General features: G+C 58.8%; 1 protein-coding gene across 3 annotated transcripts in view; it reads left to right on the top strand.

The window, feature by feature from the left end:
* DPP9 (dipeptidyl peptidase 9) overlaps nucleotides 1–19,716 on the top strand; it is a 41,187-nt gene extending 21,471 nt beyond the window's left edge. The window contains exons 11-22 of one of the 3 annotated variants that reach the window (XM_060145508.1): nucleotides 997–1,097; nucleotides 1,763–1,940; nucleotides 2,170–2,332; nucleotides 5,727–5,806; nucleotides 8,820–8,972; nucleotides 9,378–9,513; nucleotides 11,486–11,631; nucleotides 12,578–12,724; nucleotides 13,609–13,761; nucleotides 14,387–14,529; nucleotides 15,865–15,976; nucleotides 18,646–19,716. In XM_060145508.1, the coding sequence (XP_060001491.1) occupies nucleotides 997–1,097; nucleotides 1,763–1,940; nucleotides 2,170–2,332; nucleotides 5,727–5,806; nucleotides 8,820–8,972; nucleotides 9,378–9,513; nucleotides 11,486–11,631; nucleotides 12,578–12,724; nucleotides 13,609–13,761; nucleotides 14,387–14,529; nucleotides 15,865–15,976; nucleotides 18,646–18,738 (1,605 nt within the window). In that variant the 3' untranslated portion in view covers nucleotides 18,739–19,716. Of the gene's footprint in view, nucleotides 1–996; nucleotides 1,098–1,762; nucleotides 1,941–2,169; nucleotides 2,333–5,726; nucleotides 5,807–8,819; nucleotides 8,973–9,377; nucleotides 9,514–11,485; nucleotides 11,632–12,577; nucleotides 12,725–13,608; nucleotides 13,762–13,883; nucleotides 14,019–14,386; nucleotides 14,530–15,864; nucleotides 15,977–18,645 lie in introns of those variants that run through there. The other 2 variants (XM_060145509.1, XM_060145510.1) reach the window with 2 other exon arrangements.
* The last annotated feature ends 2,741 nt before the right edge of the window (nucleotides 19,717–22,457 follow it).

Below are 22,457 nucleotides of genomic sequence, written 5' to 3' on the forward strand. Positions count from 1 at the left end.
ACGCCCCTCGCAGCAGAGGTTGGAGCAGGCAGACGAGCCGGGAAGCCCCTGCATATTTTTGCCAAAGTGGCTTCTCATGTAATGTTTCATAAAAGAGGCGTGAGCTTAAATACACCTATTTTCATGATTGGGGGGGTGGTTTTGGGTTTGGGCATGATTAGGCCCTAACCAAACCCCTTCTGCACTCTTGACCGGAACATTACGGCAGATTCTACAGGGATCTGTCCTAAGTGGCTTTGCTGAACCCCCACCAGCTGTTGTAAATGGTTCCTGGCCGCGTCGGATGGGCAAGGTCCCGAGGCGGGCGTGGGTTTTGCCCACTGAACAGGCAGGTGGGGCAGGCGGGGGTTGGTGGCGAGCCTGGGTGTGGGCCGTGCTGAGGCCCTGCCTGCCTCTCCTGTCACCCCTCCCGGGGAGATGCCCTGCCAGCCCCGTGTCACCTCCAGGAAGCTACAGCGGCCAGAGGCTGTGTCTTACCCAAGGCCACCCGGCTCTTCAGTGACAGCCCAGGCCAGAGCCCTTGGTTTCCAGGCAACAGGCTGTCATAGCAAAGTACCACTGGGAGGTTTAAGCCACTGAAGTTCATCATCTCCCGGTTCTGGAGGCTAAAGGTCCAAAATCAAGGTGTTGACAGGGCTGGCTCCTTCCGAGGCCTTGAGGGAAGATCTGTTCCAGGCAGCCCCCCTTGGCTTGGAGACAGCCGTCTGCTCCCTGTGTCTCGTCACAAGACGTTCTCTGCCTGAGTGGTGCCTCTGTCCCTTTTTATAAAGACATCTGTCCTGTTAGGTTGGGCCCCCCCACCCCAGTACGACCTCATCTGAACTAGTCACACCTGCGACCACCCCGTTTCCAAATAAGGCCCCCTTCTGAGGTACCAGGAGTTAGGGCTCCAACATGTGGAGCTGGGGGGGACACAGTGCCCCCCAACAGTGGCTGTCTCCTCCTGGGCAGCACATGGGCAGGCCGGACTGTGACCCGAGTCTGCTTTGCCTTTAGATTGTGTCGACGCAAGAGAAGGAGCTGGTACAACCCTTCAGCACGCTCTTCCCGAAGGTGGAGTACATCGCCAGGGCCGGCTGGACACGCGACGGCAAATAGTGAGTGTCTCCCTCACTAGGTAGAAGGTGTCCCTTCGCAGCCATTTTCTACCTCTTCTGCCCAAGTTGGGGCAGACACCTCTAAACCAGGGCCCCAAACCGCCACCCGGGGGCCAAATCCAGCTCGCTGCCCGTTACCATACAGCCCACAAGCCAAGAATGGCTTGTCCGTTTTTCAGTGATGCAGGGGGAGATCCAAAGAAGAGTATTTTGGGGGCTTTCCTGGTGGTGCAGTGGTGAGGTCTCTGTGCTTCCACTGCAGGGAGTGCGGGTTCGATCCCTGGTCAGGGAACTAAGGTCCCACAGGCCACGCAGCACGACTGGGGGGAAAAAAAAAAAAGAAACTGTCCACTTAGAGTAGAATATGAAACAAAGGATAAATAAAGGCTGAGGATTTGGCAGAAGTCGGCCAAGTTTACAAATGATGTGAGGTGTTTTCAGAACAAGCTGGATTGCACGGTTCTGTCAGCGCCCCCGTCTCCCCTTGAGCGGGCGTGCCGGCTACGGACCCTTTGCGTGCTGCAGGGTCACCTGCTCAGGTGTCAGTGAGGTCGGCAAAGGAGGCACCGTTCTGATCAAACACAAGTGTGGAAAGGGGGCCATTGGGCCCTGGCTGGCCTCCGCTGGCCCCTGAGGTGCCGGTTCTCTCTTGCCTCGCCCCCCAGTGCCTGGGCCATGTTCCTGGACCGGCCGCAGCAGCGGCTTCAGCTCGTCCTCCTGCCCCCGGCCCTGTTCATCCCCACCGCCGAGAACGAGGAGCAGCGGGCAGCCTTCGCCAGAGCCGTGCCCAGGAGCGCCCAGCCGCACGTGGTGTACGAGGAGGTCACCGACGTGTGGATCAACGTAAGGGCAGGGGTGTGTGCCCCGCCCGGGCCGGGGTCCCGCGTCCCCGCCCCCAGCTCCCCAGCTGGACAGGGGCTGGCGATGTGGAGAAGCCAGCTCCGGAGGGAGAGTCGGTGGGGTCTGACCTCTAGCCCGGCAGTCGGAGCCTCCCCTTTCTCAAAGGGATGTGTCCCCCCACCACCCCAGCCCCCGCCTCTGACACATCCTCTCTCTCTCTCTGCCCGGACAGGTTCACGACATCTTCTATCCCTTCCCCCAACCAGAGGGAGAGGACGAACTCTGCTTCATCCGCGCCAACGAGTGCAAGACCGGCTTCTGCCACTTGTACAAAGTCACTGCTGTTTTGAAGCCGCGTGGCTACGACTGGACCCAGCCCTTCAGCCCTGGGGAAGGTGAGCGACCCTGACTAACACCTTGCTCATCGCCTGTGGTTCAAGCCTGTGGTTTGCTCCCTGGTCCTGCCCCAGAGGGAGTGGGTGCCAGTGACGAAGAGGCCGGCCTTCCCCAGTGGCAGTCCTGGTCTGGCAGGGTTACCACAGCCGGCTCCCGGCTTAGTCAGGCGGCAGTATCTGTTGAGCGCCGACTGCATGCTAGGCCCTTTGCACACCAAGTCTGTGCTGTCTGGCTCTTTACAGGAAAAGCTGCCCCGCCCTAGGTGCGGGGTGGGGGTGGGGGGGCGGGTATCACTGTAGGAAGAGAAAAGCGAAGACCTCTGCTCTGGTGGAGGAGGCAGGCATCATCCACATACAGTGAGAGGCCAGGAGGCCAGGGGCACAGCAGTGGATAACGTGCCACAGAGCAGAGACCGGGTGGAGGCAGAAGCAGCCACAACACGGCGCTCCAGGCCGAGGGTCAGCCCGTGCAAAGGCCCTGCGGCCGGGCAGGGCTGGGCCTGGCGTGTTGGAGGGACAGCCAGGAGGCCCGTGTGGCTGGAGCAGAGTGAGCGAGGGGGAGAGAGGGAGGGGGGAGGGCAGGGAGGGGACGGGGCAGGTGGCACAGGGCCTCGTGGGCCGCGGGGAGGACTAGGGCTTTTACCATTGACCTTCGGCCGGTTTAGAATGATTCTTGTGGCTGTTCATGGAGCAGAGCCTGAGGGAGGGGGGAGGTGACAAAGTTGGGATCAGGCAGTGGGGCTGAGCTGACTCTGCTCTAGATCCAGGTGGGCCCGATTCTGGATGTACTTGACTGCTGAGCTGACACGGTGGATTGCACTGGGGTCTGAGAGAGAGAGAGAGAGAGGGACGGCGTGGACGTCTGAAAGGGTTTTGGAGTTCCAGTCTGAGACGGAAAGACTCTGAGGGGATAGTGTAGGAGAGAACTGTTGAGTTGGGTTTTGGACATGTTCAAGTTGAAGCTCCGTGCAGGTTCTGGGGACCAGGGTGGATCCACAGTGGGAATGTGGGTGTCCTCACACACGGATGGCATCTCAGCCTGGGCACAGGCTGGGGCACCAAGGGCGGAGCCTGGGTAGGTAGGGTGTGGTCTGAGTGCCAAGCCAGGGCTCTCAGAGCTTGGAGCAGGGTCTCCCCGGCACTGCGGACATCAGGGCCGAGTCACTCTCTGGGGGGTGTCGGGGCCCTGTGGGCAGCATCCCTGCCGCCACCCACTCGATGCCAGGAGCACCCCTGTTGTGACAACCACAGATGAACCCAGACACCATCCAGTGTCCCCTGGGGGTGGGACTGTCCTGGATGAGCCACAGGGCTTCAAGGCCATGCCCGCTAAGGAGACTGAGGCCGCCACAGTGTGAAGACGGTCACCCAAGGGAGGGGGTATCCGGGGGGCTCAGGCGCCGCAGGAGCCCGAGGGTCAGGAACAGACTAAGCCACAAGCTGCCGGGGCGTCAGGTGAGATGGGGACCAAGGAGTGACCACCGTCTGGGCGTTGTTGTCCTTCAGGGTTGAGCGCGGCCGTCACAGGCCAGCTGAGCCGTCTCAGAGACACTCGTCAGCATTTGCTTTCCTGTTTGGAAACCCCCTCGCCTTGGAGATCTCACTGGAGAAATCCTCATCCTCCCTCTTGAAATGGGCAGCCAAGAGCTCTCGTTCTGCCTGGTGGTTGTTGAGTGGGGCTCATGGCAGGTGCCCCCGGGGGACCCCTGCCTTTGAGGTGGGCCCTGCTGGTTTCCCCTCCGCCCTTTGGCGCCCCGACTGCATCCTCCCCACCGCCCTGCCTCAAGGCCTCCGCCTGCTGCAGGTGACTGAACGGTCCAGAAGGCGAGGCCAAAGGAGTGGGTTCCTTAAGGGCGTCCCGGCCGAGTGGGAGGGCGGTCAGGAGGCTGGGGGACCCGGTCAGGAGGAGTGTGTCCAGGTGACACAGGTGGCTCCCCAGCGAGGGGCCGGGAAGGGAGGAGGGAGGAGCCTGGCATGGTCGGCGGGACCCTCTGGGCCGTGAGCAGCGTGGGCTTGAGCCCAGAAGACGACTGAGGGCAGTCAGAGCAAGTGGGAGCAAGGCAGGGGGACCAGCAGGTTGAGCCATCGCCCAGGCCTCCTGGGGGCCTCCTGGGGGCAGCAGGAGAATTGAGGGCACAGCGACTGTGGACTGGGAGCATGCGTGTCGGCAGGGCCGGCCCCAGAGGAGGCCTGTGCGACTGGGCTCCCTGCCTGGGCCCAGCAGAGTGGGTGTCAGCAAAGGCGTGAGTGGGCAGGAAGTGGCGCATCTGGCCCCTGGTGAGTGAGGGGCGGAGGAACAGCCCTCCCTCCTGGGTCTTCTTGTGACAAGTCACCCGGCCCAGGTCTCTGCACTGGAAGCTCCTGATTGTGCAGCCCTGTGGATCTGTGCGGGGACATCTGTCCCTCCCTAGGTGACGTGGTCAGTAGTTTGCTTCAGATCCAAGAGGATAGAAAACAATTTTAGGGACTTCCCTGGTGGCACAGTGGTTAAGGATCTGTCTGCCAATGCAGGGGACACGGGTTCGAGCCCTGGTCCGGGAAGGTCCCACGTGCCACGGAGCAGCTAAGTCCGTGCACCACAACTACTGAGCCCGCGCACCTACAGCGCGTGCTCCACAACAAAGAGAAGCCACCGCAATGAGAAGCCTGCGCACCGCAACGAAGAGTAGCCCCTGCTTGCCGCAAGTAGAGAAAGCCCATGTGCAGCAATGAAGACCCAGTGTGGCCAATAAATAAATAAATATTTTTTAAAAAAAGAAAGAAAAGCAAAGAAAACAATTTTAGCCAGTGCTCATAAACTGTCTTAATAATTTCTAACATGTGGCAAGACACATTCTGTATTGTTATGTACCTGGTAAAAATTCAACAGCGAAGCCTACCCACCAAAAAACCTCCTGTAACTCCACTGAGCCTTTGCTCAGCCCCAGAGTTTAATCAAGATCTGGTTACGTGGCCTAAGCAGTCACAGGTCCAGGCATGGAAGGTGGCGGTTTGACCTGCAGGATTCTAAAATTGGGTGCTTTTTTTTTTTTTTTTGGCCACATGGCCTATGGGATCTTAGTTCCCCAACCAGCCATTGAACCCGCGCCCCCTGCAGAGGAAGTGCAGAGTCTCTACCACTGGACCACCAGGGAAGTCCTGAAAATTGGGTGCTTTTGATAAAAATGCAGATCCCTGGTTTTTCTGGGGAAATGCTGGCGCCCCATCCACATGGTGGGAACCTCGCACCTCCCTCCCTAGGCCGTGGTGTGGCGGGTCCTTGTACCATCCCTGGGGCCCAGCCGGTGTACCTGCCCATCACCTGGCTGCCTGGGCTCCATGGAGAATTCGTTGTGTGCTTTGAGTCCCCATCATAGCTTCCCGGGCTCCCTTCACCTCTTTTCCTTTCTTCCAGATGAATTTAAATGCCCCATCAAGGAGGAGATCACACTGACCAGCGGCGAATGGGAGGTTTTGGCAAGGCACGGCTCCAAGGTACCCGAGTCTCCATGCGTGCTTGTACACGCATATGTGCACAGACACAATGCACACGCGTTCCCGCCCCCTCCAGACCCCCTGGGCCTGTGGCTTCTCTCTCCGCCCCCCCACCCGGCCACTCCCTCCTGCTCTGCACGCCGAGGGCCACGGGGGCTGTGCTTCCCACCTGCTGGAGACCCTGGGTCCAGGAAGCAGGCTGTCCTGAGCATCCTTTGTTGGATCCTAGTGGGTGAGGCCCAGCCCATTCTCAGTGCCACCTGGAGCATTCACTTAGCCTCCATCCACTCCATGAAGCCACCTGTCCCCAGGACAGCAGTTTGTGAGTCTGTGGGACGCTGGTGGTGCCCACCGTAGAACTGTCCTGCAGCTTCCAACGGGGGCCCACCCCCATGCCTGCCCCGGGAGGTTTGGGAACAAAAGATGCAGCTGCAGGGCTGAGAGGTGCACCTTCCACTCCCCGACCCAGATGCTCCATCATAAAAATGTGACCAGGGCTTCCCTGGTGGCGCAGTGGTTGAGAGTCCACCTGCCGATGCAGGGGACACGGGTTCGTGCCCCTGTCTGGGAAGATCGCACGTGCCGCGGAGCGGCTGGGCCCGTGAGCCATGGCCGCTGAGCCTGCGCGTCCGGAACCTGTGCTCCGCAGCAGGAGAGGCCACAGCAGTGAGAGGCCCGCGTACCGCAAAAAAAAAAAAAAAAAAAAATGTGACCAGAGTATCTTCACCGGGGTCCAGGTCTACAGAATTCCAGATTTTCCAAAGAGACCCCTTAATCAGACCTCCTGGATCCCTACCTCACACCAGCATAAAGGCCTCCTGGACCAAAGACTTAGATGGAAAAAACTAAACCATACAAATAACCAGGAGGAGATGTGGCCAACCCTTTTAAAGTTGAGAGGTGGGCTGCCTGTGTGCTGCCCAGGGCTGCCAAGAGAAGGGGGCCAGGCACCCCTGGGCAGCGCAGCCAGGGGACGTGGCTCGGCCTTTCCGGGGTGCAGAGGCGGCATCTATTACAGTGTCAACCTATGTCTCACCTGACCCGGCAGCCCCAGGTCTAGGCGTGGACCTTACGAGGCCACCCCAGGGCACACTCGAGAGGTTAACGTGCAAGTGTGCATTGCTGTGCTCTTCATACAGTGGGAAATAGTGGTTAGAAAACACTCGAGCAAGAGAAAAGTGTTATTGCTGAGTTCCGGTTCTGTAGGTAACTGTGTCCGTTCCCGTATGACCACACCTGGCCCTACTCAGTCGCTCTGCGGTGGTTGAACCTCACTGGAGGCCCCTGTGCTCATAGCCCCACTCGGCCCCTCGCTAGCTGGGTGCTAAGACTCAGTTTCCTCACCTGTGAGATGGGACCATCAGATAGCGCTGGTCCTCTCCACAGCAGTTTCCCCCTTGGCGCCATGGACACACCCAGAGATGGGCACTGTGGGTGTGGAACAGCCTCCCTGGCCCCACCCTGGGGGTGACAACCACAGATGTGTCCAGAGGCTGCCAAACGTCCCTGGGGGGGGGCAGAACAGCCCTGGGTGAGGACCCTGCTTTAATATACTTGGACGCCCTCAGCGCAGCATCTGGCAGACACACAAGACAGTCCTTTCTCTAAGGACTTCTCTGGCGGTCAAGTAGTTAGGACTCGGCGCTTTCACTGCCGAGGGCCTGGGTTCAGTCCCTGCTCAGGGAACTAAGATCCCACAAGCCGTGTAGTGCAGCCAAAAAAAAAAAACCCAAAACCTTTCTTTAATGTGGAAGTTTTACCTTCTGCATGCCTTATCTTTTTACCCAGAAATTTTCTTTTAAAAAAAGCATTTTAAGAATTAAAAAGGGAAAGAGAGCCCTCTGCCACCGCCACGGCCGCGTGCTCCATGTGGCCTGTGCCATGGCCCCGGGCCTCGGTGGGTCCCCCGCCTGGAGATCCTTCTTGCCTGCATATCTTCTCACATGGTCCTTGTGACGACAGCAGCACACGACTTAACTACCTGTGGTGTGGGGTTTTCCCACGACATCCTCCATTTCTAGAAAACCAGCATTTATTTTTCCAAGTACAGTGACAGCGAACACATCAGTGTTTGTTGTAAAAATTGAATCGTTCTAAATAATCCCCTTCCATCCTCACCCCAGACCCCTGTGACCTCCCCACTCCGCCTCAGAGGTGACCACGGGGGGAAATCACTGCAAATCTTTCCTATTTTCACACATCTCCACAGGAGCATCATAATTGTAGAGGATTTGTAGGGGTTTTTTAGACAGTACAGCTTTATGTGGCCACGGAGAACTGTGCCGTAATTACGGAGCCAGTCCGTCTTTTGGGCATTCGGGGTGTCACCTCTCTTTAGTCTGAAGAACACTTGGAGCATCTTTGTGCCTTCGTTTTGAACTCACCTCTCTGGTGGAGTCCTCAGGAGCAATTCCCAGGGGTGTAATTGCCGGTTCGGAGGATGTGCCTTTTTGAAGTGCCTCTTTAAGCATCTGTGCTGCGTGGTCAGCCCCAGCAAGGCAGTGCCTGTTCCCGGCCCCAGAGCAAGGTTCCTTCCTGCACCTCCTGAGGACAGTGCCTAAGAACCATGCCAGGGGTCTGATGGGCGTTCCCCCAGGAAACCGGTGGGGCAGGGAATTACCACTGCTTAACCCTGAGCACCTGGGTCAGAGAGGTGGGCTGTCCCCACTGGGGACCAGGGCCGGGGGACTGGCAGGCCCAGGACAGGCCCTCCCTCAGCCTCTGTCCCAGCACTGGGGCCTCAGCCCCCCTCAGCGGCTGATCTGGATCTGCCTGGAAGGAGCTGTCCGGACCCGGAGTTCTGATTGCAAGTCAGACCGGAGAACACGCAGTTAGCCCAGCCCTAGTGGGGTCTGCTCCTGCCCCACGGGGTCTGTGAAGTCTCCCAGACAGCTCTCCAGCCTGTGGGCTCAAGCCAGCTCGGAGAGAACGGGTCCCCTGTCCACAGAACGCTGGGCCCTCCCTGGGGGTGGGGAGGGCGGCCCTGTCACCAAGAGCCCCCGTGCCCCCGCAGATCTGGGTCAACGAGGAGACGAAGCTGGTGTACTTCCAAGGCACGAAGGACACGCCCCTGGAGCACCACCTCTACGTGGTCAGCTACGAGTCAGCCGGTGAGATCGTGCGCCTCACCACGCCCGGCTTCTCCCACAGCTGCTCCATGAGCCAGGTGGGCACCTCCCTGATGCTCCCTCCCTTGGAACATTCTGGAAGATCAGGCAGCATTCTGGAACATGAGCACAGGGCTACCCCCATCCCGGGCAAGCAGCCAGTGGCTGTTTGCTGGCTGCAGAACCAGCAAGATAGGCACACTCTGGCATCGGGCAGGTCTGGCTCTGACCCCCACCCCCGCTGGGTCCAGCGGCCTCCGCCTGGGGTCCCCTGGCCAGGGGACAGGCTCCTCTCACCTCAGTCTGCTTATCTGCAAGGCAGGGCTGGTGGTAACAGCAGCAGAGTTAGGCAGGGGAACACACCACACGGGGTGAAGATGGCATGTGGTTGATGCAGGTGGCGGGCGAGCAGGGAGGGGGAGGGGGAGGCGCCCCGCGGTCTCAGCACCCCGTCCCGCCTGCAGAACTTCGACATGTTCATCAGCCACTACAGCAGCGTGGGCACGCCACCCTGCGTGCATGTCTACAAGCTGAGCGGCCCCGATGACGATCCCCTGCACAAGCAGCCCCGGTTCTGGGCCAGCATGATGGAGGCGGCCAGTGAGTAGCCCCAGGCCCCCGGGCTCCTGAGCGAGTCCTTCCCCTGGGGAGCCCCAGCTTTCTCGTCACAGGCCTGGTAAATAAGGCAGGTGAGAGGGGGCCATCTGGGCGAGCACAAGGCATTGAGCGGCGCGGCCCCGAGAGCGGGTCGAGCATAACCACAGGTCCCGACCTGTCCTGTGGGCCCCCGGAGACAGTCTCTGGCTTCTGTGCTGCTGTTATGGATGGAGCACATACTCAGTGCAGGAGCCGACTCTGCCAGATGGATGGGGGTCCCTACACGGGCCATCCTCGTCCTCAGGGGCGGCCGTCTCCAAGGACGCCTGTGCAGAGCAGGCGCTCCAAAGCCTTCATTTGTGGAAGGAGCCAGGAGTAGGTCGTGAGGGGCCTCGGGGAGCACGAGGCAGCTTGTCAGTTTGCCCAGGAGCCTCCAGGGTGCCAGGACTCTGCCCGGTTGACCCCATGTTCCAATTCTGGCTGCGGAACCGAAGGCAAGTCAGCTCATCTCGCTGAAATGTTTGCTTATCTACGGAACGGTCCAGTGGCCCCCCATGGGATGTAAACCAAGCGCTCACGTAGCGCCCGGCTCATAGGAAGCGCTCACCAAAGAGGACACCCTTTCCTGAGCCCAGCCCTGCCACTTGCAGATTTCTAGAACACTGTAGGAAATAGGAATCCCTGGAGTTTGGGGTGGGCTTTATGGGCTGGAAAACAGTTTGTCACATCACCGCCCCCGAAAGCTGAATAAGCAAGCAGCCCCCTCCATCTGACAGCTCAGTCCCTGACTCTCCCCATGTCACCATGGATGTGACAGCGCGGGAACTCTGGCCCTGGTTCACAGAAGAGGAAACAGGGAAGGGAGGGGCCTGCCAAGGCACCCAGCACAGCCAGTGGGGCAGCGCTGGGGGCGCGGGTGTCCCGATCCCCAGCCCCCGGCGTGCAGGCAGGCAGACGGGGGCACCGCTGCCCCAAAAGTCCAGTCTCGCCACATCTGTGAGAAGCTGGCAAGCTGGCCTGTGGGCCAACTCCGGCCACGTCCAGTCTTTTTGGCATCACCCGTGGTGACTGGGGCTGCAGCAGCGGCAGAGTCAAGTATAGTCAGCCCCTCCCTAGCCACAGGTTCCGCATCCACGGACGCAGCCAGCCGCAGAGCATTCCAAAGAGAAAAGCTTGAGCTGTGCATGGCAGCTGTTCACATAGCGCTTGCATCGTATTTACATAATGTGTGGTATCAGGCATTATAAGTAACCTAGAGGTGACTTAAAGCTAAAGCATGGGGGAAGGTGTGCCTAGGTTATATGCAGATACTGTGCTATTTCACATGAGGGGCTTGAGCATTGGCAGGTTTGGGTATCTGAGGAGCGCCCTAGAGCCAATCCCCTGAGGATACAGAGCGACGAGTGTGGTTACAACCCAGAGACACACGACGGCTCTTCTGCGTGTAAAGCCAAAAATACTTACTACTTAGCCTTTTACAGTAAATATTTGCAGACCCCTGACCTACATCACTATTTACTTATTTTCCTCTTAAATGGACACTCTGTTTAACCTAAATAAACTTAAAGGAAGAGTTGTCTTCACCACTGGATTGGAAAAGCAGTGTTGCTTTGCAAAGATACAGGTAACCATGAAAATCAGAGAGAGCCCCCTCCCCGCCATAAAACTGTCCATTAATCAGATCCCAGCGTTGTCATCACCTCCGTACTAGGTGAGCCAGTGTCAGGGCTCTGGAGTTGGTCCCGGCCAGACTGTGGCCTGGCCTGAGCTGGCTCACAGGGTGCAGGGTCACTTCCGCCCTCAGCCTCTGATTTTAACTGTCAGGCAGCACAGGAGATGGGGTGCCTCCGGTCCACCCTCCGGGGCTGGGGGAGTGTGGGCGTCGGCCAGACATGGGCCCTGCTTCGAGGTGGGCTTCCCGGGCCCGCCCCGGCCCAGCCCGGCCCTCGGAGCCACAGCCACTCTGTCTCCGCAGGCTGTCCCCCGGATTACGTGCCCCCGGAAATCTTCCATTTCCACACGCGCTCGGATGTGCAGCTCTATGGCATGATCTACAAGCCGCACGCCGTGCAGCCAGGGAAGAAGCACCCCACTGTCCTCTTTGTGTACGGAGGCCCGCAGGTGGGCGCTGCCCTGCTCCCCACACCCTCCCCCCTCCCCCAGTGCCCCTCCCCATCCCCACTGGCCACGCAGGGTCCTTGGGGGCCCCTGGCTCTCCGCACACCGCACTCTCCGGCACAGCCACCCTTTCACCTGCTGATACTCCCGTGTCCCTCTGGGAAGCCCCCCTAAACCCGGCGTGTGTGTCTGGGCCACCTGCCCAGCAGTGACCCACTCTCACCCCTGGTCACCAGCTTGGGGACAGAGGTGGCCAAGGGCCCTGGGCCCAGCTCTCTGTGAAGGGGACAGGCCAGGCAGGTTGGCAAGCAGGTCCATCTAAGAGAGCGGTTCTCTGCTGGAGGTGGTCTGTCCCCCAGGTGGTACTTGGCGATGTCTGGGGACGTTTGTAGTTGTCGCAGCTGGGGTGGGGGATGCTCCTGGCATCTAGTGGGTAGAGGCCTCGGATGCTGTCCACACCCTACAATCAGCGGGATGCCCCTACCCGCAGAGGACGATACGGCCCCAAACATTCATCGTGCCAAATAAGGGACTAGCGTAAGTGACGTCACTTGGGGAACACAGCGCCCGCCACCCGCAGCAGTTTTTGTGTCTGTTTTTAGAGATAACTGAAGGGTAGAAAAGAAAGAGGCTGAAGAAATAAGGGAGTAATTCCGTGGAGGGCCTGGGGCAGAGTCCCTGGCCGAGAAGGGAGCCTGGCCAGGGCCTTCCTCTCTGTAGCACATCCCAAGCACAAGGCCTGGTGCACAGTGGGCCCCCGTCTGACCTTCCCCTCCCTACCACTTCCACAACCTGCCCAGGGCCATCCATAGCCTTCACGATAGAGCACAGGCCCCGTCTTCAGGCTGTAAGCCCCCGTCCCATCCCGCTGGCGTCTCGCCCGTCTAGCCCATCCTGCCGGTGTTTTACTTGTATTTCTCACACTTGCCTCATCTCGCCTTCCCCACAGGTGCAGCTGGTCAATAACTCCTTCAAAGGAATCAAGTATTTGCGGCTTAACACTCTGGCGTCTCTGGGCTACGCCGTGGTCGTGATTGACGGCAGGGGCTCCTGTCAGCGAGGGCTCCGATTTGAAGGGGCCCTGAAAAACCAAATGGTAACATCTCTTCTCAGTCCCTTCCTGTGTGGTGAAGGGGGACCTGGGGCTTGGGGGTGGCCCTGGGGCACCTTCATCAAAGATGGTCCTGGCCAGGATGTCAGTCAGAAGTGGGGCGGCCTTTGGAACCAGAGGGAACATCCACTCTGTTGCTCAGCTCTGAGTTGAGCCTTTGGGGAGACAGGTAGACACACGCCCCACCTGGTGCCTAAAACCCAGATGCAGCCAGACACGTCAGTATAGGCCTGATCAGCAGGAAGTCCCAAGGGTTGGGCAAGACAGGCACTGGTGGCTGTGGAAGTGGTGTTGATGGTGGTGATGGTGGTGGTGGTGATAATAACGATGGTGATCGTGATGCGGATGGTGATGGTGATGGTGGTGGTGATGCTGAGGATAATGGTGATGAAGGTGGAGATGGTGATGAGGATGAGGACGATGATGAGGATGATGCTGATGGTGGTGGTGGTGATGAGGATGGTGCTGACGGTGGTGATGACGGTGATGACACCAGCTGTTCATCAAGCCTCAGCATACGCCAGGCCTCAGGGTACAGGACACTCGGCATCTCGTTTCATTCTCACACCCACTGTAGACTCGGTCCTATTCATGTTGACGTCCTCGTTTTGGGGATGAGGAAACTGAGGCCCAGAGAAGGGACATGACTTTCTCAGAGGCAGCCAGGGGATGGTGGGGCAGGGTTGGTGCCAGGCCTGTCTGACCGCCACCCCAGACAGCAGATTTGCATGGGGCCTGGAGAGAGGGGTAGCTTCCAGAGAGCTGCTTTTGATCCAAGAGGAAGAGGGCTCCCTGCAAGGGAAGAGGTGGGACAGCAGGGCGCGTGCCTGGGAGGAGGCCACTGAGAGGTGCCTGGCCTCATCCCCCAGGGCCAGGTGGAGATCGAGGACCAGGTGGAGGGCTTGCACTTCGTGGCCGAGAAGTACGGCTTCATTGACCTGAGCCGGGTTGCCATCCACGGCTGGTCCTATGGAGGCTTCCTCTCGCTCATGGGGCTGATCCACAAGCCCCAGGTGTTCAAGGTGGGTCCTGTCCCCACCTCCTCCCTCCTGTCTGCCAGCGCCCACCCGTGCCCCTTGGAGCCCGCCCCCCCGGGGGAGGCATCTTGGCAGGGGCCTTGCCACGTGGCTGTTTCTCCCCGCAGCAGCCCCATGGGGCCGAGCCCCCCTCCTCATTGCCCGCCACTGCTGACCCCAGGATGGCGTCCGGCTGCACAAAACCCCGCCAGCAGCTCTCTGTGGGAGGCTGAGCCCGGGACCCCGGCCTCGGATGGGCAGAGGTGGGGCATGGTGTGAAGAGCGTCGGGGGAGGGGCCCCCAGGCCGGCGGCACTGTCAGGGCACCGCGGGGCGGCGATGAGGAGGCGGAGGCGGCAGGAAGGCAGTGGGCCCAGGGAGGGGCCGATCCCGGCCCCGGCGTGCTCATTCAGCTCACCCACCCTCCCGAGACAATGCACGGTCCACGGGGGAGACACATCTGAGGGCCCCTCCCCTGCCAGCCCCCGTGTGCATGCCCGCTCCTCACGTCCTCCGGGGGAGGCCCCGGGACAGCCGGCCAAGCGCAGGCTCCCAGGACCTGAACTTTGTGTGTATGTGTCTCTCTCTTTCTTTCTCTCTCTCTCCCCCGCTCCATCCACTGTGGCCCTCAGGTGGCCATCGCAGGTGCTCCGGTCACAGTCTGGATGGCCTACGACACAGGGTACACAGAACGCTACATGGATGTCCCAGAAAACAACCAGCTTGGCTACGAGGCGGGTTCCGTGGCCCTGCACGTGGAGAAGCTGCCCAATGAGTAAGACCCCCACCCGCCCTGACTTCAGGGTCGCCAGGGCTGGCCCGCCTGTGGCCGGCTGGGCGTGGCTTCCGCACCTCCCACTGTGCCTGCCCCTTGGTCCCCTCTGCTCCCGCAGCCCTCCCTCCTCACCGCTCCTCACTGAAAGCAGGTGCCTGGGTTCTCTTGGAGCGAGGAGGGAGGGAAGCCCCCCAGCCCTGCCCCCAGAAAGATAGAAGGGAAGATCTAGAGTCACACCTTGCACGTGCTGGCTCCCCTCATCCCCCAAACACGCAGCCCACCATGGACCCCCTGAGTCAGTTTTGAACCTGAACGGCCTCTGTCTTGTGGGTTTTGACACCGTGGTTCAGAACACAGGTCCACAGTGGTTCTAACATGTAGGTGTGTTGGAACAGCTCTGATGTCCCACGTCAATGCTTTGGGCATTGGCTTCTGATTCGCCGATCGAAAAGAAACTGGCGTGGCCAGTTTCTGGTGTGGCTCTGTCTGGTGAACCTGGGCCCCACCTTTAGTGCCAGGGTTCTCGTCACAGGCTGACCCCGCCAGGGCCCCTCTCCCCTCAAGGCTGCTCTCTAGTCTGGAGGGTGGCCTGGGCTCCACAGTGGCGTGCTATCATGCAGCCAAGCTCAGAACCCACTGCTCCATGGCCACTCCGATTTACGTTCACATTCATCCCCATTCACTAGAACAGTAAAACCGTGGAGACAGATGACCAGTCGTTGCCCAGGGTGGGGAGTGCCTGCTCATGGGCACAGGGGTTTGCTCCAGAGTGATGGAAGTGCTCTGGAACTCAGGATAGACATGATGGTTGCACGACACTGTGAATGCACCAAATGCCCCGAAATCCCTTTAAAATTAGTAATTTTAGGTTGTGTGAGTGTCACTTCAATAAGTTATTTTTATTTATAAATCAAAATTTTCAAAAGTAAGGTTCCTCGACCACCCTTGCCACATGTCAGGCACTCAGTAGCCACCTGGCGGCGATGGGTGGCGCAGGTCTAGAACGTTCCATCATTCTCAGAGTGCCCGTGGGCAGCACTGCTCCAGAAGCTTCCCCGAGCTCAGGGCATTCCAGGCACAGCCTCTGCGCCCACCCCTCCCCTCCTCGCCTGGAAGGAAGTGAGGGGTCTCCCAGACCCGCCAGTTGTGCACTGTGCACGGGATTTGAGTTCCGCCACGTTCTGCTGATGAGCTGCTGCTTCCGCCCTCGCTGTCCTGGGGCTGGGACGGGACCCTGGGCCCCCAGCCCTGGCTGAGCGTGGACTGTGGTGCGACTGCCTATGGGCGGGAGAAGGGGGTCTCGCCCCAGACCCTCACGCCCACCTTGTCTTCCAGGCCCAACCGCCTGCTCATCCTGCACGGCTTCCTGGATGAGAACGTGCACTTTTTCCACACAAACTTCCTCGTCTCTCAGCTGATCCGAGCAGGAAAGCCTTACCAGCTCCAGGTGGGTGGCTCCTCCCAGGAGCCCGCTGCGTGGGCAGCAGTGGGTTGGGGCACCCGTGGCCGCGCCCCCATCCTCACACCTGACTGCCTGGCTCCACACTTAGCCGGCTCCCTGGGTCCCGACCACCATTCAGCAGTGGCGCGCTGATCTCTCCGGGTCCGCGCCACCTGCTGCTGGCGACACCTGGGAACTGGGCCCGGTGGAGGGAGGCTGATGTTACCGAAATGATTGCGCATGCGCGCCAGGAACCTTGCTTTGAAGGAACTGTACAGAATACTGACAGCATCTGGGGGCGGGGCGGGGGGGGTGTCCCTTGACGGGGGTCAGAAAATAATTCCCCGAAGAGGTGACATTTAAGGGTGCTAAAGAGTAAGTGGGAACTCATCTAGGCCTGGGGGGCGGCTGTGGAAGACACCAGACAGGAAATTAGTAGGCGGGAGCAGCTCCAGGACGGGAGACCAGGGTAGCTGGAGCCAGCAGAACAGCTGGGGAGCAGGATGTGGTGACCGGCATGGCAAGCCGCCTGACGCCTCCGCTGATGGGCGGGACTTCAGCAGTAAGGGGCGGGGCCTTGTGAGAGGGCGGGGCTTCAGCGGTAAGGGGTGGGCCTCAGGGGAGGGGCTGTGTTTTGTTCCGAAGGGTGAGGCGAGGTGTCAGGCCTCCCTCTGGCAGCCCTGTAGACAGAGGCCCATGGGGGCCAGTGGGACATGAGCCACAGTCAGTTGTCCCGGAAGGAAAGGGGGCGGGAGTGGGGAGCGAGAGGCCTGGTGGATTCGGAGGAGTGGGGGGTGGGTGTGCTGGAGGCGAGAGGGACAGATTTTATTACCTGCTGCTGCCCTGCAGTCTTTCCGCTTCCTGGACGCCTCCATGCGTTCTGAGCTGTCAGGGGAAGACATGTTGCCATTCAACAAATGGGGAAACTGAGGGTCATCGGGCAGGAGGGACAGGCCGCAGGGACCTGTGGCTGGGCATGCGCTTGCCAGACAGGGCAGGAGGGAGGCGGGGCTCCCTGTGGGTGAAGAGCTGGGTTGGGCGTTGCTTGGCAGTCCCCCCCCCAGCTGCACATGCTCTCCAAACACAGGCCAGAGGCAGCTGCACATCAGAGCAAAGGAGTCAGGCGGGGCCAGGGTGGATCCTCACCTGTCCCTTCTGAGCCTGAAGCCCTGAGCCTCGCTGCTGGGATAGCCACTCCCTTCCCATGTGGCCATTGGCGGCAGGTCCTTTAACCTTGGGCCTTGTCTCCTCATCTGTGAAATGGGCGTGATAACCCCTGCCTTCCAGAGCTTGTGAGGGTCAAATGAGTTCTCTCAGGAGAAGCATTTGGCACACAAGGGGGTCCCAGAGGCTTGTGCCCCTGCCTGCCCAGGGGAAATTGAAGGTGAGACAAGACACTCCCTTGGGGGCTGCGAGTGGGGGAGATGGAGCACGCCCACCTTCCTCTTCAGACACCGGGCAGCAGTTGGCCTGGAGGCTGACAGCCCCAGCTTGTTGGTGCATCACGTTTGTTGTCAGATGTCAGGCCTGGGACTGGGGGCTGGGAGCACAGTGGGGAGCCAGATGGACCCTCTCCCTGCCCTCACAGCCCAGAAGGAGGAAGAAGTAACCAGACCCAGGGTGGCATGAAGGGGTGGGTGCAGCGGGGTCTGTCCCAGGCAGTGCCGCTGCCCCGGGCCCGGAAGGAGTGGGGCCCGTGAGGCTGTAGGGGCAGCGGGACCCAGGAGTCCAGGTCTTGATCTCAAGCTGGCAAGTCCTTGCGGACCTCTGAGCTGGGGACCATGTGATCAGACTTGTGATTCATCCAGGTTGGATTCATCAAGGCAAGGGTGGAGGAGGGGAGATCTCTGGGCAGTTCGGTGCATTCCTAGGGTCTGGAGCAGGTTTCACGCCTACCCCATGAGCCCTTAGGGCTCCTCTGAGAACTGCTGGGGTGCAGGAGCCCTCATTTCATAGCCAGAGGCAAGACCTGCGTCCCTGTCACCATCTACCCAAGAGCCTGGACATGCGCTCAGCCAGGCTTCAGGGACTGGGTGATTCCTTGGGCATGGCCCTTGGCACCAGCGTGCTGCCGTTTCTCTCTGGGGATGACCCCCCCTCAGGTGGTGAGCAGACCCAGGAAAACACCTGGCACAGCCTGGGGTGGGAGGCTGTCCTGGGGCCTTAGCATGTATAATCCCCAATGGGGCCTGTTGGTGAAATGAACGTGGCTCAGTTGGAGGCACCAAACGTCTGTGAGACATGAAGCCCCAGCCACTCACGGAGCTGGGTTCCTTGCAGCTCTCTGGGTTTGGGGGGTAGAGCAGCAGCACAGTTTCTTAAGGCTTTCATATGTGCAAGTCCTCTGTGTTTGAGACCTTAGCTTGCCCAGGCCACAAAGACCCTACAGGGTCTGAATTCTTCGCTCAGCTTTCATGGGGGGCTGCCGTCAGGCAGGCTGTCACTTGCCCAGAATTAACACAGCAAGCTGGCCGTGGAGGGGGGATTCGAACCTGGGTCCCTCAGTGCCGGAGCAAGACCTCTTCCCTTCCTGCACCCTCCCCAGGGGTTGGGGGGCGGGGGCGGGACCGAGGCCCTGAGGAGAGACACTCTGAGCCCGGGGGTGGAGGGGTTCGGGGGTAGCAGGGTGCAGGGGTGCCTCGGTGCCACCAGCCTTGCCTTCTCTGTCCACCCAGATATACCCCAACGAGAGACACAGCATCCGCTGCCCCGAGTCCGGCGAGCACTATGAAGTCACACTGCTGCACTTTCTACAGGAATACCTCTGAGCCCGCGGGCCGCCACGTGCGGGCCTGCACAGTCAGAGCACAAGTGGCTTCGCAGCCGCCGTTGCCGGAGGGACCGAGCGGCCCCGCAGGCCCTGTGCAGCGCCTCCTCCCACCGGCCCCGCCAGACCGCCCGCCCCAGGAGCTGCCGCCTTCGCGCCAACGCCTTTTACTGTTTTCGTTAACGCTCCTGGGGGTTCAGCCTGCTGCTTCTTCGTGGCCAGGATGGAGAGATGAGACCAACGTCCACGAGGCACTTCCTCAAGCCATCCCTCCTCTCCCTGTCATCCAGGAGCGGGAGTCTCAACTCCGCTGGGCACTGGAGGCCAGAAGAGACTCGGAGGAGCCAGCCTTTGCCCCGGGGACCCCCAGGCCCAGCCCGGCCACCGGCGCAGAAGCATGCGGTTGCCTTTCCTCCCCACCTGCCCACTTCATATTTGTGTTTCGTTTTGTTTTTCTTTTGGGGGGTGGGCATTTTTATGAATTATTTAAAAGAAAGATAGCAAGGGGTGCCTAAATCTAGATTCAGGGTCTGCCGCTGGGCCACAGGGTTCACCCCAGCCAGCACCCGAAGCCCACAGCAGGAGTCGTGCCCGGCAGGCTGTGAGCGGTGCGCAGGGAAGTGGGGCAGCCTTCCGGCCCGGCTTTCAGGCAGGCTCTGAAGCGCACCCGGCCCCGTTCTCCCCAGCCCAGCCCTCTGCCACACGTTTCTGCCTGGCCCGCCGGCCCAGACCGGGGTTCCAGGGCTGGGAGTGGAACCCTCCCCGCCTCAGGGTTATCCTTACTCCTTCCTTTCCCTCCCGCCAAGAGTTCTGCCAGGGGCGGGTAGGAAAAAAACAAAAAAACAAAACAAAAAAAAACCCCACCAGAGACAAACCACCTCTACACATTATGAAAAGAAAATATTTTTGTCGATTCTTATTCTTTTATAATTATGCGTGTAAGAAGTAGACTCATTAAACGATTCCAGATGGAAGCGTCGCCGCCTGCCTGAGGTTCCTTCTGAACCCCTGGGGCTGGTGATGGGGGCTCCTTGAGTGGGCGGGGGTCCTGGGAGGAGGCTTAGCCAAGGGCAAGGCGGTCCTTGCAGTCGAAGGATGGGGGCGCTGCTTGCTCAGCGGTGCTGCCCTGGCATGAAGTGGGGGGGTGGGGCGCCAACTGGCCCAGTAAGGACAGTCCCAGAGTCCTGAGGCAGCCCGTGGGTGCCTCCGAGGTGCCTGGCCCTTACTTCCTTTTGCACCTCTCCTTGTCCAGAGACTTGACTCAGCAGTTGGGGGTCAGGACACACCGACAAGGGACGGCAGGCCGTGCCCCTCTTCATGTCCTAACAGCTGAGAGACTAGGAGACCAGAGACCATGCCTGCGCAGGGGGCACTCTTGGTACTTGAGTTTCTAACAGCACGGTGGCCTCTCCCTGTGCCATCAGCCACTCCATCCTTTCGGAAAGTCCAGGTTTTTTTTAATGGCTTAAAGAATAAAACAAACTAGTACAAAAGAATATAGAGGAAAAATACGCCCTCCCTCCCGAGAGGTAACCCCTCCCCAGTCTCTCTTTTTAATACCTGCCCTCTGTTCTGCCCTGTGAACGTGCCACAATTTATTTTGCCAGGCGCCTATCAAGGGGTAACATAGATTATTCTGGGCTTTTTGTATAAATCAACAGACTTTGTCAAGGGCCAGATAGTAAATATTTCAGGCTTTGTAGGCCAGGCAGTCTCTGTTGCAACCGCTCAACTCTAGCCCTTGCAGTTCAAAAGCAGCCACGGGTGATGTGTGAATGAGTGGGCGTGGCTGTGTGCCAATAAAACTTTATTTACAAAGCCACACAGCCGGCCAGATTTGGCCCACAGGCTGTAACTGACCAAACCCCTGGGTATAAAGGATCCTACAACAAACAGCCTTGTACATGGTTGGGGCATATGTCTGAGTGCATAGGGTAAATTCCTAGAATTATAAAAAGGCATATGCATTTTTAATTTTGAAGAATATTGCAAATTACCTTTTTTTTTTGCGGTACGTGGGCCTTTCACTGTTGCGGCCTCTCCCGTTGCGGAGCACAGGCTCCGGACGCGCAGGTTCAGCAGCCATGGCTCACAGGCCCAGCCGCTCCGCGGCATGTGGGATCTTCCCGGACCGGGGCACGAACCCGTGTCCCCTGCATTGGCAGGCGGGTTCTCAACCACTGCGCCACGAGGGAAGCCCTGCCCACCTTTCTTTTGATCTATTGACCTCAATGATTTGTAGACACTCTTCATATATGAAGGAAATCAGTCCATGGTCATACACGTTGCAAATTGAACTGTGTTGTTTTTCTCAAACAGTTTTATGGGTAGGAATCTCAGCCAGTGAATGTTTAAAATCATCTCAGGAACAAGAAGATGTCTTGCCCTTAATCCGCTGTGAAAGAAAGTGGAGAGGCAGCTAGTCACAAGTCACAGAATGACAGAAGCTGGTGAGAAAGGGGGCACTGGGGTTGCCCCCTGAGGCTTGGCAGCCCATGCCCTGCAGTTGTCTCAAGCAGGAACTTTTTGGGGGTGGGGGGTGGGGGTGGGGCGGGGTGTGCCTCACAGCATTCGGGATTTTAGTTCCCCAACCAGGGATCGAACCCACACTCCCTGCACTGGAAGTGTGGAGTCTTAACCACTGGACCGCCAGGAAGCCCCTCAAGCAGGAGCTCTTCATCGGAACTTACTACCCCTACCTCCCTCGGTCAGTACTCAGCATCCATCAGTCAAACTTCAGTCAGTTGTATTCCTGCCCGGACAACAAGGCCTGGGGAGGGACATGGGAGGATGGGTGACGGGCAGCTACAAAAGGACAAGTGTCTGCTGGCAGAAGGTCTTGGTCTTGGAGGTGGCAGTTTAAGAGACCTTTGTTTTCTTCATGGTTGATACAGGGCCACTTGTTTTCTCCACCACTGGTGGGATTTCCATCTGAGGGAGGGTTCCCACTCTGTTTCAGGTCGCCCGTGTACATGCTCGAGTCCTTTCTTGGTGGAAGTGCTCAGCTCTTCCCTAACTGGCAAGAACCCATAAGCGATGGACATAAAAACCCGTTTCATATCGTTTGCAGATACTTTCCCAGTTTGTCATTTGCTTTTCAAACATGTTTATGGTATTTTTTAAATTCTCTATTTTTTTAAATTGAAGTATAGTTGATTTATAATGCTGTATAGTGTTTTGTTTTGTGTTTTTGGCCGCACCTCGAGGCATGCTGGATCCTAGGTCCCCAACCAGGGACCGAACCCATGCACCCCTCAGCGGAAGCGCGGAGTCCCAACCACTGGACCACCAGGGAAGCCTCTTTCTTTTTTTTTTTTTTTTGTTTTTTTAAAATCAACTATAGACACATGAGAAGTTGCAAAAACAGTGCAGAGTCCCGTGTACCCTTCATTCACGCAGCTTACATCTTACTTAACCCCAGCACACTGTCACACCAAGAAACTGATGTGAATACGACGCAATTAACTAGACTCTAGACCTTATTCAGATTTTATCAGCTTTCACATGCACTCATTTGTGTGTGTGTAGGTCTGTTCCACGCTGTCACCTGTACAGATTCCTAGAACCACCACCACAGTCAAAATACAGAGCTGTTGGGGACTTCCCCGGTGGGTCAGGTGGTTAAGACTCTGTGCTTCCACTTCAGGGGGCCCAGGTTTGATCCCTGGTCGTAGAACTAGGATCTCAAATGCCCTGCGGCCAAAAAAAAGAAAAAAAAAA

This window comes from Lagenorhynchus albirostris, chromosome 3 (genome assembly GCF_949774975.1).
Source record: "Lagenorhynchus albirostris chromosome 3, mLagAlb1.1, whole genome shotgun sequence".
Lineage (NCBI taxonomy): Eukaryota > Metazoa > Chordata > Mammalia > Artiodactyla > Delphinidae > Lagenorhynchus > Lagenorhynchus albirostris.